This window comes from Bos grunniens, chromosome 19, assembly GCF_055505025.1.
Source record: "Bos grunniens cultivar Pamir isolate PY7600 chromosome 19, Bosgru_T2T1.0, whole genome shotgun sequence".
Lineage (NCBI taxonomy): Eukaryota > Metazoa > Chordata > Mammalia > Artiodactyla > Bovidae > Bos > Bos grunniens.
This window is the reverse complement of record NC_141183.1, coordinates 11479642-11501212: the sequence shown is the minus strand read 5'-3', so window position 1 is coordinate 11501212 and position 21571 is coordinate 11479642. Positions and strand designations below refer to the sequence as shown.

The 21571-nt window shown below is 43.3% G+C and overlaps 1 protein-coding gene across 2 annotated transcripts in view; it reads right to left on the bottom strand.

Annotated features, from left to right (window-relative positions):
- Positions 1–21571, bottom strand: part of RPTOR (regulatory associated protein of MTOR complex 1) — a 324607-nt gene that overhangs the window by 237275 nt on the left and 65761 nt on the right. For both annotated transcript variants that reach the window (XM_086356543.1, XM_086356544.1), the window contains exons 2-3: positions 13233–13335; positions 5192–5274 (exon numbers count right to left, since the gene is read on the bottom strand). In XM_086356543.1, the coding sequence (XP_086212669.1) occupies positions 5192–5274; positions 13233–13335 (186 nt within the window). The remainder of the gene's footprint in view (positions 1–5191; positions 5275–13232; positions 13336–21571) is intronic.

Below are 21571 nucleotides of genomic sequence, written 5' to 3'. Positions count from 1 at the left end.
GGGCCACAAGCCCTGTGACCACCCCAGGAAGGAGGCCAGCAGGGGCAAGTCACCCAGCAGTACAGTGAGCTCCAAAGCCCGACCCAGCAAACTGAACTGAGAGCCCATTCCCTAACACTCATCAGTTCAACGGTCAATCCCCAAAATGCCTGGCAGCTGAATTCCTCCTCCCAGAGGAGGGCAGGCTGAGCTGTCAGGCTCATCTCCGGGAGCAGTCAGGAGCCTAACTCCAGCATCTTAACCACAACCCCACCAGGAAACACTGCTGCACAGTGTTAGGGTCTGCCAACAGCAGCTGCGCCTAAACCCCAAAGATAAGCCAACAAATGCCCAAAACGTGAAGAAAGCTGTCCACTGGCCCTGTCATTCCCCTTTCCTCCAAACTCTCTCCTCCACCACAAGGTACAATCATGGCTGCAGTTCATTTGCACATGCTCTGAGAAGATGCAGGCAACTCTGTGACCAACACTGAAGGAAAGGGCAATGGTCACTTAAAACACAATTATCTCTGCTTTGATGATGGACCAGGTGGTGGAGGGTCACTTTGTTCCAGGCAGACGCCTACCCCTATACATACTCCGCCTGGTGGGAAACACTCTGAAAATGCGTCTTTCTAACAGCAAAACCAACTTTCCAACTTTCATCCCTTGACCACCTGATAGACTTGAGAGGCACAATGAACTGAAGGCAAGGCTGAAATTGAGCCTCTGCTACGTGCCATGCAGCAAATGTCCTGCATGTGGTACCTAAGAACAGTCCGCAGAGGACTAACTGAGGTTGTGGAGCACCTTGGCTTCCTGGAGCCCCCCCAACCACTGCACGAGTCCCCAAGGCTGGCTGGAGAAGGGTGCATCACAGCAAAGCACCACAGGGCACTCTTCATCCCCTTTCACAGGTACGCACACAGGACATAATGGGCTAAGTAAGGGTCACTTCAGACACTTGCTGGCACTGGAAGTCTTGCTAAATGCCTTCACTTACCTTAGGAAGTTATGAATATTCCCACTACATTTGTTTTCAAGCCACCCAGGAAAACAGCCCAAGGAAAGGTGCTGTGGTCTTGATGGTGGTTTGGAAACTCTTTGGGGAAAGAACAGGAGAGCAACAGGACCCTTTGTTTGCCATCTTCCCCTGGCCCTAGTGCCTAAATCACTCCTTGTACTAAACTGCCAGAACCCCCAATTTGTTTGTAAGTCTTAAAAAGATAAATTCTTCACTGTAGATGCTCAGCTTTATAATCTCCTGATCCATCTCCCAATAAAACTTTCAGTTGAGACTTATGAACTGAGTGAGGTTTATTTAACTGCAGGATTTTCAGCTGAAACAACAGTTGGCATTTTTCCTTCAAGCTCCCGCAGAAACACAAATTTATGTACCTACAAGGTAATAAGGCAAAGTCTTAAATTTAATCAGAAGAAATATTTCACCTGTGGCAAACTGATAAATTATTTAGAAAAGGGGGGGCTCAATTGGCCTGGCAAGGAAATCTGGGCCAGATACTCTGGAAGCTTCAGACAAAAACATCATCATCAAGGTTTCTCTAAACTCCTTCTTCACCCCAAAACACCTTTATCAAAATGTTTAATCTTGAACAATCAAAGCTAGAAAAGTAGAAGCTTTCTACTAGGAGGAAAAACTAGAAGGATTTTAACACCAGGAAGGAAATCAGCTCATCAAAGGACCACTCTGATGACGCTCACACGCTTCCAGTAGTTTATCCTCTGCGCTCCCTGGAAGGGAGGGAGACGCCAGGATTCCCCAGCCTGCTCCCTTCCACGGCAATGTGGAGGCCTCTGAGGATTTCCACAAACACTAATGAAAATGACCTTATTTCCAGTGGCCCAACCTTTGTGAGTCTTGCAGTACAGGATACAGAGAGAGAGAGAGAAAACCAGATCTATGGGTATCAACATCAAAGGTCTAGAAATTTAATAACGTTCCCATTGTTTTATTGCAGATGCAATCAACCTCTCTTTATTACTGCAGAAAACTCGAGAGCCCTGTAGAGTGCAATGAAATGGTGTGTGTTTCGCTCTGCAATGTTTCAAAGGACCCTGATTTATAGTTAGAAAGCAGGCGCCCACACGTAAACATCGGAGCTTGGTGACTGCCTTTTGTTTGGCGCAAACTCTATGAGGCAGCGTGAGGCTGCCACCACACTCTGAGAACCACTCCATCAGATGCCAGGCTTCCTTCCCTCCTGTAAACCCACGTGAAGGTGTGCAGGGCAGAGAAGTGTGCACTTGCATCAGGACATGTACCATTACTGCCCAGTGCATGCGGCACAGCCCCATGACTGACACCAGTCAGTCAGTCAGGTATCTGGCTGCACCCTTACCTTAGGCTTGTCTCTGAAATACACAAGTCCCACTAACTGTTTGTAGCAGAAACACTGTAAACATTTTATAGTACTTAAAAATGAATGTAATGGTCTTGGCATTCAAAAAAGAAAACATTGAGTATTCATTGTTGTGGTTCTGCTTCCTGAATGCAGGCAAAAAGATACCATCCTGTTGCATGAATTGCTTCTTACTAGGCTACAGCTGATCCTTTATTCCAACTCTACTTTATAAATCAACCCAGATGGAATCCCACCGCACTAGTATATTGGCACCTTTGCCAAGGCTTCCAATAATCTGGAAATATTCTCCCTCACCAGCCCTTTGAACCATCTCTCTTTCAAAAAGTTACTTTGGAGATCTTGAAATCCCATTAACCTTAACAAATTTTCTCAGACTAACAACCATCCTTCCAGAGGACTACACCCCTTTGTACCACTGCTGGCCACCTGTGTCCTGGGAAGGTAATTTCTCAGTCCTATGTGTGATTCCACACTGTCCTTTTGGGCTCTGCAATCATTTCTTTCTATATAAATGCTGCCTGCTTTACATGCTAATGCCTCTTCCAGATAGCATGGAAGAGCTTTGCTTACAGACAGTAATTTAGATTAAAAATAATAATGATCCTACTTTAGAAGATTCCATTTACTGTTAGCTAGCATGAACTTGCTGATTCCTACCAAGCTAAACTAATAATAAAGCTAGTAGTAAATCAACTCTTAGCACACGAAAAAAAAAAAAAAACCTGTAAATCACACCAAATGGAATAAACATAAATTGCCTTGATATATTAAACATGCATTCTGAAAAACTGTATCTTCTATGTAGTAATTCTTTAAAAGGAAGAAAGAATTAAACCAGCAGAGACCCTTCCTATGAAGAATACAATCAGTAGATCTGAATTGATCGGGTAATGTTCTTTCTTAAATGTGTCTAGCAAAGAGAAAACAGAAAGTCAAACCCAGAGGAAGGTCAGAAGTAGCTAAGTCAGAAAGGCATTCTTTTACACTGTAGCAGTGCTGGTTCTCAGCCTTCCATCTGCCGGGAGCACCACATCTTCCAGTGTCACCTGTGCATGTTGTCCCACATGGACCGTACGGCGTGTCTGAGCCTCTGAGAGCACTCACCCCTAAGTGCCTATCTAGCCTGGAGTACTTTCAAACTCCTCAAAGAAGCTATTTTCTACTGATAACACCAGGCATCTCAACTATTTTTAAAGGACCACACCATCTAAATCTTACTGGTCCTCATCCAAGCCCCAAACACACTGCACTCTAAAGAAAAATGCTACTGAATTTTCGTATAAGCCATCAAGAGTAACAAATCTGAGGGAGGAAAAAGCAAAACCTTTAGACATAGATGAAACTCTCTACTAAGAATTCTAAGTTAAGAACAAGAATCCAAGAGGTTTCCCTGGTGGCTCAGTGGTAAAGAATCCACCTGCCAATGCAGGAGACCCGGGTTCAATTCCTGATCTGAGAAGATCCCACATGCCACGGAGCAACTAAGCCCATGCAGCACAACTACTGGGCCTGCGCTCTGGAGTCCTAGAGCTGCAACCACTGAGTCCAAAACTTCTGAAGCCTGCAAGCCTAGAGCCTGTGCTCCACAAGAGAAGCCACAGCAATGAGAGGCCCACACACCGTAACTAGAGACTAGCCCCTGCTCTCTGACACAAGAGAAAGCCTGCAGCAGAAATGAAGATCCAGCACAGCCAAAAATAAATTTAAAAAGAAAATGAATAAGACTCCATTATTACTGACTTGACAAGTTAGAGATGCAAAGCACAAGGATACACCTGAGGCATGGAGATGTTTCATGACATTAGTCACCTGACACCGTGAGCAAAAGCAGAAATTATCAAGGGCACCATCACAGGCAGGAATATATTCATTCCTGGCTATTCTCTTCTCTAGAAATGTAAATAATCCATGAGGAATTCCCGAATTCCAGATCACATGGATAAATGATCCACAAACAAAAATCCTAAACAGGCAAATGTTCGCCGGTTCTCTGAGATGTTGGCTCCCATTAGGCTCATGACCCTAAAAGCAGAAGCGAAGGCCCACAGGAGGCACGATGACAGTGCCACTCGCTCAAACCTCCACCCCCCCATCCCATTCCGTCCTGTAGAAAATTCCAGAACCAGCATCACACAAAGCTGTATGGAAAGGAATCTCCATAAACACCCCAGATTTCTAATTTTCTATTAGAATTATTAAATCTTCAAACTAGTTAATGAGAAAGACTAAAGAAAATAGGTCTTTGGGTAGTTTACAAATAAATTCAGATCTTAAAGGCAATTTGACACAGTTATATTCTATGCCACATTTCTTTCTTTAAAAAAAGTTTAAGATATAGGCAACAAAAGACCCAGTAATTGGTAACTGTCTCCTTAAAAAGAACCTTATCTTTTGATTCAAAGACAAAGCATATGATAGGTGTCATCGTTTGAATGTTGACTGCTTTTTTTCTCAACTATTTGAAAATTGAAGATGGCAGAAATAGCTATAACTAGTTGAGGTTACAGAGTATTACTGAAAATACTTTTTCTGAGCAAAATAAAAACCGCGATTTAAGAGTAATATGAAAAATACTTTTTTCCTAAACATTTCGTGGGAAAGCTGAGGCAAAATAAAAATTAGACCATCCAATCAAAGACACACTAAGGCATGTGCTTCCTTATCAATCTATGGAGCACGTCAACAGACAGAAGAGGGAGGCAGGCCTGCCGTAACGAGTGTCCCATCACTGGATTGTACGAGGAGAGAATCTGGATTCAAAGACTGTTTGAAAGCAAGAAACTAGATTTCTCCGTAAGAAAGAAAAAGAAGAGCAAATAAAGAGCTTACCCTTGGCTGCCAGTTCTCGTACTGCTTCTGTAGATTTGCACCAATGGTTTCCAGAGCTTTCTGAGGACCCATCGACAGAGGATCTGGGAAAGCAATGAGAAGGAGAAAGTTTTTTATTTGTTCATTTCCTCCTCGCTAAACCTCTCTTTCAGAGTTTCCTCTTAGACAATTCAAAGTCACCTGTGACTAAAGACAACACAACAGAGCCTGAGGTTTACCTCTGTTTAGCCTGACTTACAGAACTACTAAGCCTCCTTGGAGGCGAAGAAACCACAACTCTCCATCTTTCTAGGGAAAACTGGTTTTATTACTGGTCCCGTGATTGTTTCCTTTCATCCACATTTGTCATTTTAGCACCTATGGTGCTCTTGATGAGAATGAAAGAGGAGCGTAAAAAAAGCCAGCTTAAAACTCAATATTCAAAAAACTAAGATCATGGTATCCAGTCCTATCACTTCATGGCAAATAGAAGGGGAAAAGGTGGAAGCAGTGACAGATTATTTTCTTGGGCTTCAAAATGACTGAGGACAGTGACTGCAGCCATGAAATTAAAAAATGCTTCCTCCTTGGAAGGAATGCAATGACAAACCTAGGCAGTGTATTAAAAAGCAGAGATATACTTGCCAACAAAGGTCCATCTAGTCAAAGCCACGGTTTTTCCACTAGTCACGTACAGATGTGAGAGCTGGACCATAAAGAAGGCTGAGAGCTGAAGAACTGATGCTTTCAAATTGTGGTGCTAGAAAAGACCTTGAGAGTCTCTTGGACTGCAAGAAGATCAAACCAGTCAGTCCTAAAGGAAATTAATCCTGAATATTCACTGGAAGGACTGATTCTGAAGCTCCAATACTTTGGCCACCTGATGCGAAGAGATGACTCACTGGAAAAGACCCTGGTGCTGGGAAAGCTTGAAGGACAAAGGAGGAGATGGCAGAGGATTAGATGGTTAGGTAATATCACTGACTCAATGGACAATCTAAGCAAACCCCAAGAGATAGTGAAGGACAGGGAGGCCTGGCGTGCTGCAGTCCATAGGGTCAACAAAGAGTTCAGACTTAGCAACTGAACAACAATAACAAAACTGTTTAACAATGCAAAAGGAAGCAGAAAACAGTTTCAACAAATAGAAGCCATCAAATAGCTGGTTATGTCCTGGGTGTGAAGACCAACAGAGTAACTGCCAGCTGGTCTGAAAGCCTCTAACTTCTGTACCCTCACTTCCACACAGTGACCTTGTGGTCAGCGCTCTGGCCACAGCTAATCTGTGGCTAAGAGAACAGAAATGGTTTCCTCTGTAAACAGATAAAGGCCTGTCCAGAAGTCACACTGATCAGGGGCAGCTCTTAGACACATCCTCTAAAGAATCACAACAAAGACAACCGGAGGGAGGGAGTTCCAAAGGCCCACGGTGGGGAGGTGAAACATATACCCTGTCCTCAGACTGCACCCTCTGGAAAGCCCGGCCCCACCTGCCCCTTCCTCCCTTGGCTGCTCCCGGGGTGGCATGTCAAAAGCGTGTGGGAACCGGAGAGAGCCGCACCGTGCTTCTCCATGCACCTCACCCACAGCCCTCATCAGCAGTGGCAGCCCCACAGCAGCACGCACTGTTCTTCCCCCGGTCTTGGGTCAAAATACGGCCACCTGAGGGGGGAGCAGGGACAGCTACAGTAGTCCATCAGGCTACTATCAACAAAGTGAAGCTGTCACATCCAAACCACAGGAGTCGCTGTGGTCAATTAAGTTTTATGGTTTCCTCCCAATAATATGACAGGGAATGGGAGGGGAGAGGGGAAGAGAGGGAAAGGATGAGGACAACTGAAATGGTGCATTTAATGTGACATTTACTAAAATAAACAACTAAACAACTTAAGTGAACTAAAACAAAATCCCAGGTGGATACTGCTGACAATTTTGTCAATCTGACATGGGGTGAAGTAAATTTAAAATTGTAGTTCTATCTGAACAAAACACTTCTCTTCAAATGCCTTCACAGGTTTCTACTTAATGAATGAAGGATTAGTGAGTGAGTAGGCGGGTGGGTGGGTGGGTGGGTGGATAAATGGAAAGAAGGAAAAGTAGACGGTAATTGGCGTTTGTATAAAATTTTAGCTCTTCATAAATCTTGCCTGCAAGCTCTTCAGCATAACCCTCTGTATTTCATGATGCTTAGAACTTGACATTGACATGGACTTAGTCCAACATACCTCATAACAAAGAAGAGAAAGCTGAAGCTTAAAGTGGTCAGACAACTTGGTCCAAGGTCACAAAGGTTCTTGGTGGTGCTGGCATTCAGCCAATGCAAGAAGTGGAGTCTTTTTTTTAACCTCCCATCTTCTCCACATTTACACAACCTGACTACCACGTCCTACCCAATTTTCCTTCAAAAGAGCCTGCTCTCCATCACTACGCCTACACTGGTCATTACATGATGGTCACCACCACCATCAACTATGGTGGTGTTGGTCCCACCAGCAGCTTCTCATGTTGACACTATAGAGATTCCCTGCTCCCAGTCAGTTCCCAAAGATGCTACAGGGGACAGAGGGCAGAGGGCAGGGAGCGCAGTAGGGCTCACTGACCTGTCTCCTCTCAACCCACCTGGAGACCAACCAGCATAGTGAATCCTTCTAAAATACTGCTTCTATGATGTCACTCCCCACAAAAGGCCTACGGTGCCTCCTGAATGCTCCCACTTAGATAACATGCAAAATCAGCAGAGCTAACAGACTCTGTCAAAACAGTGGAGGCTTGGGGCTGGGATGACTAGAAGGTGATAACAGACAAGATGGGCTTCTGAGCCACTGATAATACTGTTTCTTGATCTGGGTCTGCTCAGCTTGGGAAAAGTTATCAACTATACACTTGGATCAGTGTACCCTCCTATACACATGCTATGCACAGATGCTCAATCATGCCAACTCTTTGGGACCCAATGGACTGTAGCCCTCCAGGCTTCTCTGTCCCAGGGATTTCCCAGCAAGAATACTGAAGTAGGGTGCCATTCCCTTCTCCAGAGGATCTTCCTGACCAAGGGACTGAACCCGCATCTCTTACATTTCCTGCACTGGCAGGTGGATTTTTTTAACCAGTAGCACCACCTGGGAACCCCACATATGCTATACTTTAACACAAATTAAAAATTTAAAAACATGCAGAACTCACTGCTCAAGGAACATCTGTACTTCTCCATAGCTTGTATTTAGTGGACATTTCCTAAGTATTTCTTCGCTGAAATATGAACAAGGTTTAAACCAAAAGTCATAAGAGCAAGAGGCCTAGGTGCAGGCACAGGGTGCACCCAGAATCCAGCAGCAAGGCCCAGACAAGCCCAGCAAGCACTCCCAGGGCTGTGCCCACAGCCAGCTCCTTCTCCTCCCAGGGTTCATTCTCACCTCCCCGTGCAGACCCCAACTCCCCATATGGCCTGTTTCAACTCCACCATGTCTGCTGAGTTCGAGGGGCCTGTCTCTCTCGTGCTGCTACTACTGCTGCTAAGTCGCTTCAGTCATGTCCGACTCTGTGCGACCCCATAGACGACAGCCCACCAGGCTCCCCCGTCCCTGGGATTCTCCAGGCAAGAACACTGGAGTGGGTTGCCATTTCCTTCTCCGGTGCATGGAAGTGAAAAGTCAAAGTGAAGTCACTCAGCCGTGTCCAACTCTTAGCGACCCCATGGACTGCAGCCCACCAGGCTCCTCCGTCCATGGGATTTTCCAGACAAGAGTACTGGAGTGGGGTGCCACTGCCTTCTCTCTTGTGCTGGTCTTTTCTAACACTAAATCCTAAGAAGCATGACTACATTCCTATAGATACCTCTGCAGTTAACAGGTAGGTCTCCACCTAACATCTGTTGACCAACTCAACTATCTGTCAAGTCCAAGTCTGATATAAGGATCAGACGACAGGCTGTGAAAATGTCTGTAAAACCAAGAGCTGCACGCAAAGGCTTTCTACCACTATTTTTAGCTCATCGACACAGGTCTCTTAATATCCCCATGTGGAGGGAAGAAGAAAATGCTTTTCTCTAAGAAGAAAAACAAAGTGCCTTCCAAATATTTTCTTAGGATAAGAGAATTCCCAAGCATCCAGTGAACTCACAGCCATCTTACCTCTGAAACACAGCTAATAGATGCAAACGACATCAAGGCTAAATGACGCTCCCTCCCCTTCAGCGCTCAGCTCATCTACACTCCGCTTTCAAACACTGATCCTCTCAGGTACAGAAGTGCTCCTCTTTAGTGGGATTGTTTTTAGTTTAATGTGGGGCCATAAAACAAAACAGCCTCTCCCCTGCTTCCCTGAGCGTTGCCTCCATGAAATAAAACAGCATCTTACTGTCTAGAGGGACAGAGGGGCGGCACCCATGTCCGCACACCCACTCCTGCTGGGCAAGCTGGGGCCCACGCGCCTTTCCGCCTCCCTCGCTGGAGCTGGAATCTGGGCCTTGGCTGTGCAGCAGCCCAGCAGGGAGGGCGGGCTGTCACTGCTGGGTAGCACAGTGCATCCTCTACTTACGTATCCTGGCACCACAAGAAAACCTAAAGGGCCACTTCAGGGACGCTCAGGTACATCCTCTGAGCCTCTGGAAGTAGGACTCTCCCCAACATGTGTGGAGACTGTAGGCACACAGGTACACAAAAAGGGACTAGAAAGTAAGAATTTGCCTATTTTTCAAATTTCCAGACCCCTTATCCCTACGATCAGGGCAGTTTCGACCAGCAGTCTCGCCATTTGATGTGTGTCTGCAGCCATAAAGCAATGAACTCGTAATCCCCACCCAGCCCCATGCACAGAAGCATGGTTCTTTCCCCTCTCTGTTCCTCTCACAGAAGGAACAGAGGCAGTACAGATGTGGGAACAGCTCACGTTCCTACCCAGCACCTTGGCCTGTTGGGTGGGGTGGGGAGGTGCGTGCAGGCTGATGGTGGCTGCTCCTGGCTGTGAACAGTCCCCAAGTTGAGCCCTGTTCATGTCCCAGTTAATCGCCCTCCAGCCAAGAAGTGGGTGCCATTATCAGCTTCATTTTGCAGAGGAAACCAAGGCCCCAAATGGTTAAGTGACTGCTTGAGTGAAATAGCTGGAATGAATAAGCTGAGGTCATGATGAGTGCAAAACCTTTTGATTTCTGGTAACAGAGCACAAAATGCTAAGACCAAGTATAAAACATCGATTGGCTGCCTTCTAAACGGGAGCATCTTTTTAGGTTATTAGAAGGTACCAAGCCCTGCAAGGGGTCTTCCTCAGGACTCCTTTCCCAGCCATGACATGCTCCAGGCATACCATCCTGAAAAAGGCAGAACCAATTTGTCATCAAGCCTGGATCTCCCTGCCTCACCAGCCAAGCCATGAGTTCAAGTCGAATAAACTGAAAGTCTGATGATGAAACATTAACACAGACAAAGCACCTCTTCCCCCAAAATGCTTATTAACTACAAAAGGGAAGGGGGGAATCTTACAGCTGAAGTTCAGGTATCAACTTAATTAAATGATAAGAGAGCTACATACCCAGCAATGAGATAAATTAAAGTCATGTGCCACCTGATAGGATCCACGGGGGAAGGTGGATCTCTTCCATGACACTCCTGCCAAAGAGGCATAAACAAAATGTAATCCCAAGGAACCACTGGGGACATTCTGCTAAACAGAGCGCCTATGACCTTCTAAGTGTCAAGGTCATAAAGGTTAAGGAAAGACTGAGGCCTGTTCCAGGCTGAATGAAACTAAATTAGGGACAATGTGTGAAGCAGGAAAGAGTCTTTGTGCCGTAAAGGACCTTATGGGGACACGTGGCAACCCTGAAAATGCAACCCAAGGCTTACCCGGTAGTGGCACATCCATGTTAATCCCCTGTCTGTGAGGACCAGGTTGTCATGAAAGAGAAAGTCTTGTACGTAGCAACCATACGTTAATAGATTTCAAAGTGACGGAGCATCATTTCAGCAGCTCACTTTCAAATGAATGAGGAAGAAAACTGCTTAGAGCGCCACATGCAACTTTTGAAAATGTTTTTTCAAAATAAAAATTAACACATAGGCTGCCAGACACCATTACAAATTTGCTGATTCAAATCTCTAAGACTTTCCCCCTCCCTTATCCCATATTGTTGAAATCACCATAAGGACTTGCTTTTTAATAAAAGCCAAATGAAAAATTTTCAACTCACTAAAGGCAATATGCCCTGCTGAATTCAAAATCTATTGAAATGATTACAAAGTAGATTGCATATCTAAACTTCAGAAAAATTTTAAGACTATAACATTAAAAAATCTATTCGTTTGCTGGATTTCACATCAAGAAGAAAGTAAGGGATTCTCTGCATTTTTATTAACACTGTCCCATAAATACGGATCAAAGAGACTACGTGAGATGTGAGGGAGGGTTCTTTGATTTCTCTTTGGGGGCAGGAGTGTAGAAAGCAAAGGATTCCTGGAGAATCTAATGAAAACCAAAGCCCCTCAGCCCGGAAGGTGCACTTCTCTACTCAGACACCACACCCACACAATCCCCAGGAGTGCACACTGGGATCTGGGCTGAGAAGTCTTATGCTAAAAACCTAACAGAAGAGTAGTAACAGAGGGAGGAAACAGAAAACAACTGATTAAACGCAGCTTTGACAAGGGGTAAATGAAGTGGAAACAGTCAGTGGTGGCTAATAAGAAGTCAATTTCAATCGGCACAGTCACCAAGGGATGGCAGAGGGCCAAGAAAGCATCTAAGAAAACTGGCCACAGAAAACAGCTACTGTCACCGGGCTGGGAGGACAGGGGGCCTGTGCTGCAGGCAGGAGGCTATGAGATAAAGGCTGTCATCCTAAGATACCTTCAAATAGTGAAACAGGTAAGTAAAGTGGGGGAAAAAACCTATTTCCCAATTCAGATTATAACAATTTGTAATTTTTACTGTTTAAAGCAGATAAAGGGAATTTCTGCTTTTGTTTAGACTAGAGAAAGCTGCAGAGAGGTGGGGTATGGATTGCCCCAATCCTACCAACAAGAGAAAGCTGAAAATCCAATGATGGACACAAAGGAAACTCATACTGTGATGGCTTCACTGGTAAATTATACCAAAATTTACAGAAGAAATAATACCCAATTCAATACAAACTCTTCCTTGAAACAAGAAAGATGGGAATATCTCTCAACTTGTTTAATGAGACCAGCATTGTTTTGCTACCAAAACGAGACAAATATGTTGCAAGATGAGAACACTATCGACCAACAACCCTCATAAGCAGAAATGCATGATTCCTTAATAGAATATTAGCAGTCAAATCCAGGAATATATGAAAAAGATAAAACAAGTGAAGCTTATGCCAGAAGGCTCAACAAGATCAATCTATATAATTCACCCCATCAACAGACTAAAAAAGAAAAGCCCGGTTATTATGTCATTAGATGTTGAGAAAACATTTGATAAGATTCAACATGGATTCCTAACAGAAACTATCAGCAAACTAAGAATAGAAGTGAACTTCTTAACTTAGAAAAGACATCAGAAAAAAACTTTGGCTAGTGTCCTGTCAGTGGTAGGAGCCTATAGCTTTCTCCCTAATGTTTTCTCTCCAGAAACAAGTGAGGGTTGTGCTGCACCATTTCTAGTCAACAATGTGCTAAGATGCTCTGGGAGGGCGACAACAAAGAACAACTCCGCCTCCTCCTGGAGAGAGGCAGGTGGAACTCTGCGTTGCGCAACTGAGGCACCTGCGCGCAGGTATCAGTGCTTCAGGGTTTTTTGGTTTGTTTGTTTGTTTAAGTATATATAACTAGTACTAGGTACCAGATGCAGGGCAAATTTAAAGGAGAAAATTATATAATCCAATAGTCATCATTTAATCAATTTTTCCTGAGACACTCTCCATTGCAAATGGTAAGTAAATATATCTAAAATACCTTAAAGGTTATATAACTGCAAGATGAGATAAAATCTTCAGATTTACACAAACCAATCACAGGCCTGCAGTGGACCAAGATAGGCTCTGCCAAGCCAAGAACCCCATGCAGTGACCCCTGCGACAGGTGGTAAGGGAGGGACCTGCACTTACCAATCCAGCATTCCAAACGCGCACAAGGGGTGGTCTTGACCACATCTGGAGGGTCCACCCCGACGTTCAGGCACAAAACTAAGGCAACACTGACGGTCTTCATCTGGAAACACAACAGAAAGAACAAATATTTCAATACAAAATTCACTGATGAGTTTTCCAGTTGTTAAAATGTTCCCATACAGAGCCCTCTGCATTCCCAGCCAGTCTTCAGTCGTCTGTCACCTGTGCCCCTCTTCGGGTATTTCACAATTAAGACAGGGTTTGAGTCAAGCAGGCAGATGGAGACAGGTACATGGCAGGGGAAGCTAGCTTTTCTCAGGCTTCCTTAAGATATACTTCAGAAACAATTATTTGATCAAAAGATGTAAACATTTTAAGACACTTGATATACTGTGCCAAACTACTTCCCAAAAACTCTTGCACAAATTTACACTCTGACCAGTTTATTGCTATTCTTATTATTTAAAATTGTTAATTATTTAATGAGAGAAAAAAGTATCATACTGATTTAGTTTGCATTCTTTAGTATTAATAAGGCTGAATTTTTTTTCCAAATATTTGTATCCTTTATCTTCTGTGGATCTTCTACTCATGTTTACACTATCATTTTTGTCTACTAACGGTGATCTTTGCTGATCGATTTTCACAGACTCTTTACATGTTAAAGATGGTGTCCACATTGTTGGTTGTAAATATTTCCCTAGTCTAGTGTTTGCCATTGGATTCCTTCCTCTTTCTTGACATACTACAGCCCTGGGCCCATCAGCTGACACACCTTCCTCCCCACCTGCTCCTGCTCAGGTCCAAGGTCTCCGTGTTAGGAAAGGTCAGCCCCATCTACCCAACTGCCCAAGCCAGAAATCTGGAACTCATCCTTCATTAGTTCACTTGTTCAACAACTTGTCCAACCCATCAGGTGCCAACTGCGGTTTTTAGAAACTGAGGACATATTAGTAAATCAAAGAAATAAAAATCCTGGGGCTTCCCTGGTGGTCCAGTGGTTAAGACTCCATGCTTCCACTGTACTGGGCCTGGGTTCCATCCCTGGATGAGGAACAAAGATCCCATGTGCCACAGAGCATGGTCCAAAAAAAGGAAAAAAAAAAAACCCTGCCAGGAGTGGGGAGGCTGTCATTTCAAATAGGGTGGCGGCAAGGAAGACCACTTGAACCTCTGCTCCCTCCACCTGGGTCCTGAGCGCCAGCGCCCACTGTGACCATCCATCTAGCTCGTTCATCCTGCTCCTAAATGTCTCAGAGTCTGTCAACTTCACTATCCCAACCCCAAGTCACCTCCACGTCCAACCTGTGCTCCACCACTTTCCTAGGACCCCTCTCCTGTCTCCCCCAGTCCAGGCTTTCAAACACATCAGCGCACTGCCCTGTTTTCAGTCAGTCCCCCAAACCTTCAAGATTTACTATGAACTGCTCCACATGCTATTCAAGGCCTGTAAGCTTCAGCTCCTGCCAAACTCCCCACTAGTGTCGGGTCTCACCCTCAATCTCTGTCCTCAGTCCACCTGGCATGACCTCTGGGTCTTCAGACACATGGCCCTTCTGTCTGGAGGGCTCCTTGCCTGGTCTCACCAGCTTGGGCTCTCTCAGGTTCAAACTTCCATTCCTTGCAGAGGCCTTCCCAGATCTCGTCAGGGCAGACCCATCCACTCAATGCCACCCCAGCATCTGTGCCTTCCTCTTGGCAGAGCCAGGCTGGTCCACATTCCTCTGGGCACCTGCAGCTCCTCCAAGGTCAGAGCTGACACATGGGAGCAGACACCTGACCCAGTGACCATCTGCTGAGTGACTGCCTACAGGGATTTTCCTCTGACATTTTCATTTGCTTCATATTTCACCCATTTAATCCAGCTGGATGTTATTTTGGTATATGGTACCAGGTGAGGATGAGATGGTTAGATAGTATCACCAACTGAAAGGACATGAATTTGAGCAAACTCTAGAAGATAGTGAAGGACAGAGGAGCCTGGCATGCTGCAGCCCATGGGGTCACAAAGAGTTGGACAGAACTTAGCGACTGAACAACAATACAACCAGGTGAGGATTAATTTTTTCTCAAAGAACTACCCAATGATGCCAATTCCCCCTGTTAAATAACTTACTCAAACTCACAGGTTTGTAGTAAGCATATATTCCACATAGACTGAATTCTATTTCTGGGTCATACCTCACTGACTTAAATAATTTATCCTCACAACATTTCACAGTGTTGGGAAACCCAGTTTTCTTCCTCACAATTTTTTTTTGTACTTTTACTCAGCTCTATTTATATTCATCTATTTTTTTTCCAAATTAATTGCTATTCAATTTCTTAATCCCATGGAGATGTTGTTTAAAGTTGTTTAACCAAACTGCCCCATTGATAACACTAAGTTTTTTTAATTGTATTTTTTGATCGAACAATTTCACACATAAGGATCTGTCATAAGAAATACAAAATATAATGAGAGAATCTTCTACGTGTAATGATTTTCTTCACAGCATTTCTTATCATGGAAAACAAGTGGGAACGACCTAAATTTTAGGCAAATGAAGGAATCTTTAAGCACACCATTATATACTCTTAACAGAATGACACAAATTCTTAAAATGTTAAATGAATAAAAATGGATTCAAAATACAAAAACATTACATTTAACATATAAACCAAACTTGGCAAGACATAAAACATCCTTATGATATTCTATTTTTCCATACAGGAATACAGTTTATTCAGATTTCAAGCTTATTCAAATTTTCTTTTAATTTTTCTCAGTAATGTTTTTATAGCTTTCTTTGCCAAGTCTTGTTCTTTTTTTTTGCGGCGGTGGGGTGGGGGTGGGAGGAGGTGGGGTGGTGCACATGCTGTACGGCATGCGAGCTCTTAGTTCCCAGCCAGAGGCTGAACCCGTGCCTCTGCATTGGAAGTACGGAGTCAACCACTGGACCTCCTATTCATTTCTTTTTTTTTTTTAAACATAAATTTATTTTAATTAGAGGTTAATTACTTTACAATATTGTATTGGTTTTGCCATACATCAACATGAATCCACCACAGGTATACACGTGTTCCCCATCCTGAACCCCCCCTCCCTCTTCCCTCCCCGTACCATCCCTCTGGGTCATCCCAGTGCACCAGCCCCAAGCAACCAGTATCATGCATCAAACTTGGACTGGCGATTCCTTTCATATATGATATTATACATGTTTCAATTCCTGTTCATTTCTTTTAAGATTATTTCTGGATTGTTCACAACTATTTGGGAGCAACATGCTACAAACCATGTATTTTGCCCACAGTAGTTTCTTAATGATTGCTGAGTTGTCAGAATAATGTTTAAGTCACTTCACTAAATTCTTAAACATAACTGCTTTCAGGTGACTCTCTCCAAGTTTTGTTAGCATACAAATATACTGTCTGTGAATAAGGATGAGTCTAGCTCATTCTTTTTAATAGATTACTCTTTTTCTTTATTAGGTCTCACAGCATTGCACAAATCTTCCAAAACCATATTATTAATAATTACAAAATGATGACAGTGGTGATCTTTGCACTTGGTTTTAATAAAATTGTCATAAATGTTTCATCATTAAGAATGATGATGGTTACTGATATAATCTTTATTACATCAAGAAAATATTTCTGTTGAAAACAGAATTTAAAGTTATATGAGGAAAAAAGGAAGTATTTTTGTCTTTCCTCTCCCAACACTTAAAAAAAGCATTTATTAATAATAATCTGTCTTTAAAGTAATTGCAACCCTGTGTCCAAAGACATATTGAATAGAGGAATAGTATTTTCTCAGAGACACAGACAAGAATCTTCTCATTATGAACCATAAGAAACAAATTTTGGCTCCTTGACCTAATGTTAAGGGAAAAGGTTGAAAAATAATCAGAGAATAACAAGAATTTTGTTAGTCATTTTCCAGTATTTAATCGATCAGTATCAACAATTCCATACAGACGACTGATTGTTTTATAGCAAACTTACTTTTGTGTACAAGTTGCTTAAAATGAGAAGCTTCTGGAAACATTTCTGTGCTCTTCCTATGGCCCTGGTGAATAAAACTACTAGCACCTGTCCTTTGCTACACTTAAATCAAGGGCGTTGTTTCTGTGCTCTATAATGTGGAACTTTGAGGTCTCCACGGGGCGTTGGTTAAACCCTGGAGCAAGTTTTAAGTTGCTTCTTAAAACAAGTGTTGCTTTCCTTATAGTCATCTGAGGGTCCTCTGGGCGCAAGAGGAGCCTTCCATGGACAAAACATTCCACATGGATCAGGGTCTCTGCCTAGACTGTCTGCGCCACCGCAATTTTGTGTTTTGTCCTCAATCTGCAGAGAGAGCCCACTCAGATCCTTCACCTCTTACGAAGCCCAGGGGAAGGACACTACACTCAGGGGTCTGCTCTAAGGCCCACCCCACCCACTGTGCCTCGGCCAGTCCCTGCCTGTTACAGACCCATGAGAAAGGGGTCGAGCCACCTTCTGGGCTGATGAGAGCTCAGGAACGCCCCACATTACCCGCTTCTCTTACCTCCAGGAGTTAACACCTAGGTCTCAGGCCCAGTCGTTACTGACCATTTCTGAGCAAGAATGGCCTCCACATGCCAATGCTGACTCCCTATCTGCCAGATGCTATGCAGTCACCAAAAGCCCATGAAGGTGGTTGTGCCCCCACCTTAAGGAGGCATGGAGGGAGTAAGGAATTTGGAGAGAGGCACCAGGACTAAACCCTAGTCACTGGAATTTCAAAGCTCCATCGCTGGCATATGTGCTTCATCTCTCTGGGGTCAGGGAGGTGGTGCAGGGTGAGGCAGAGCATTTATGTAGCATTCCTGTGATCTCTGGTCATAATCCTATTTCTCCCACCTCATCTGACACTCCAGAAAAATTGCCTCCCCTCCACCCCTACAACTGTAGTTAATGAACTCAGTAAAATAAGTAATTTCTAATTTCATTCTAAAAAGTGCGACCTCTGAGGCTCTCAAAGTCCTTAGACAGAAATACTAACGGAAGCACAGTCATCACTCTTTACTGTCCTGCGAGGCAGCTTGTGGGCCCCGCCTCAGCAGGCCCTCACCAAGTGCTGTGTTCATTACTAACCAAACGTTACTGACAGCAACAGTTTCTCCGTGATTGCTTTGAAGGTGAGCAACAGGAGAGCAGGGCCCTCAGAGAGAGAGTGTGAAATTAGCTCCACTCCATAAATGAAGACATGAAAGGAATTAATTTGATTCATCCTGGCTTATACAATACACACCTACCCTATATCCTACCTTTTAAGAAAACAAGGGGGAAAGTCTCAAGAATACATTGATACGTGAACTAGAAACATGTATTTGGCCTAACACTTAGCTACCAATTTAATTCCACAATTGGACCAAAGACATTACCAGCAACTGCCCTCGAGCCAATCAAATATGTCTGAGCTCCCCTGCAACTATAATGGCATTGGCTTGATTTCAAATGTGGTGGATTTTCAATCCTTAGCTATACCCAAAAGTGTCCTTTTCGTCTTTTATTTTCATTTCTATGGTAACCTCATTCCAAAAATTCTAGATTCATGTTTTTTAATAATACAGTTACAGCATTAAGAAAATGTAAGGGCTACCAAATTTAGCGTGCAAAAACTGCATAATAGTACATAAAATAATCATTTTGGACTTTAAAACAGTTCCTCCCCAATGCCATATAATTGAAGATGACAGAGTTATAGCTCTAGAGGTTAATTTTGCATTTGAAAAGATCATCATTCTGAGAAGCTCTAAAACATTGGGATCACTAAAAATATGTGACCTTCGACATGCTGGTTTACTCCAATCTCTCCTGAACAACTCCCTCATCCTGAAATGATGCCAATGATCTCTTAGGCCCCAAGACTTCTCTGATCCTAAAATTCTGACTCCAGGATTGGCCTCTCCAGCCGTATGGGAAATATCCCTAAAGGCATGAAGCATGCTGCCTTAGGATTCTAAATTCAACCCAGAGGTCTCAATACTACCTTGGAAGAGGCTTGGTACAAGGGGCGTCTGATGCTGTTGTAACAGCCTGGGCAGTTCCCTGTACAATCCTCTGGCATCAGAGTTTTGAAATTCACGACTTTTCTAATTTACAAAAGGATAATATGGTCTATATCCCATATGGCATATAACACACAGAGAAGGGTCTGGAGTAACATCCTATTCAAAACTATTAAAATTTCCACTGAAATGCACAAATATCTACTATCCAACAACCTTATACCAGCTCACAGCCCAGTTTTGCCCTCAAATGAGTTGTGAAAACATTTTCAATATTCAGAGCTTTTTGGATTTGAGAATTGGAGATAGGGGGTCTGTGGACCCAGATCACTGCCCCTACTGAAAGCCTCTGTATACTACTTGTCACCTTGCGAATTAAAAATGCATTAATGCATGTCACCAAAGAATTCAAAACAAAATCACAAAGAATTCCTTTATTCGTTTCTTTCTATTCAATTATCTGATAAACCATATATTTTTTAAAAGACAGAGTGGATCAAACTTGAGTATAAATTCACAGGCTGCTGTGCACAATGACATCCAAGCTGTTATGCAGAATGAAGAAATCATGTAGGTTAAACTGGCCAATCACTGCTTTCTGCTCCCCAAACCAAGAGTCTGACTCACTCCTATTCCTTCCGACATAAACAACTGAGCGTCATGGAGAATAAACAGAAAGCAAGACTAGGATTTGCCATATACGCCACAACATTCACTATTCCCCTGTTCGTCTGAGGCGAAGCCACCCAATTCCCAGCAGTACTCATTAAGATTCAGAGCATCAAGCAAAAACTTTGAGCAGAGCCGAAGCTATACAAATACATAATTTATAAAGAAAGTCAGAAACTAGAACATACAGCAAACAGAGTAGATGCACCACAGGAAGAGTGGGGGGAATCAAGCTACTGACGAAAAGGAAAAACTGGCTTGCCTCCTGATTCTCATCCCAAAGACTGCTAGAAAGAAATGAACAATAAACCTAGCAAGAAGCACATCAAACAGAATTTTTGCAACCAAGACCTGTAATACAAAACAAGATACTCATCACCAGCAGCAACTGTATGAACTTGGGCAATCCTGTTTGTCTGTTCCTTTGTTCATTTCAATGGGAATTGGCAATGAAGGAGCGGTTCTTTAATGTATGAGCTCAGTTTGTTACCTTGAGCCACCGGCCTAATTTGGGTTTAAACACTCTTTTTTGAGGCCAAATTCTGTTTATAGTTCCCTGTCTAGATTTTCCACTAAATCCACCTTCACTCCTGTAAAATAGCCTAATAAAAAGGGAAGACATAAGAGGTAACTCTTCAACATGGAGAATCAGAAAGTCTCATCCAGAGATGTTGTCTCAGACGGGTGCAGAGCTCTCCCCTTCTCCCCCTCCCACTCCATCTGAATGCTGAGGACACGTGGAGCAAGAGTACTTCCAACATCGGAGACCCTTGGGAAATTTAGGTTTCTAAAAACCAAATTAAAGAACTGCATACAAAATAGGTTGATTACAGAGATCATAACTGCTTTAAACAAGCCAAAGAAATCCCTTCTCAAAGGAATACTACACTGATTCTTTTTGTGGTTCCTTCATGAAACAGATGGTCTCCCGCTGGCGCTACCTTTGCAAACCTGGGCATCTGTGATGGGGGTTCTACACGCCCCCCTGGTCTGAGGAGCCAGTCTACTTGCACTAATGAGCTGAGTGAGTGAGGAACCAAAAATGACGTCCTTGCCTTTTCTTGTAAACCCCTTTTGGGATGAAACTTAAGTGTGTACACACACATACACACACAATTAACTCTTCAGTCTGCTCCCTCATAAAGTGACAATAAAAATACTTGTCACAGAGGGATTAAAGAAGCTGTCTATACTGAAAAATTAACTTTAAATAAGTCGACAATATACAAACAATTCTGTTGAGGCCTCAGGGTCTGACTTGAGGGCACAGGTTAAAGAACACTCTGGGTCATGTGCTGGAGCATCTACAGGTTGCACAACTCTGTTGGAAGCTGGCAAACTTTGTAACATGGGCACTAGATATAGATCTCAATAAACTTGTTAGAAAAGACATCTTTTCAAAGAATGTTAAATAGCATGAGATATACCCAAACATAATCTAAGTGGAGAGAGGAGGTAAACAACCAGATCCATAATTCTTATTTCAAATATGCAAGTACACGTACGCTGAAGACACAAGAGTTAAAAAACAAGATGTCACAAGTAGTTCTGATCTCTGGGGAGTGGAAAGTGTAGATGATTCCTCTTTTTCTTTCTACCTGGCCCTGCTGTGTGTGTATTTTCAAACTTTCTACCATGAACATACGTCAT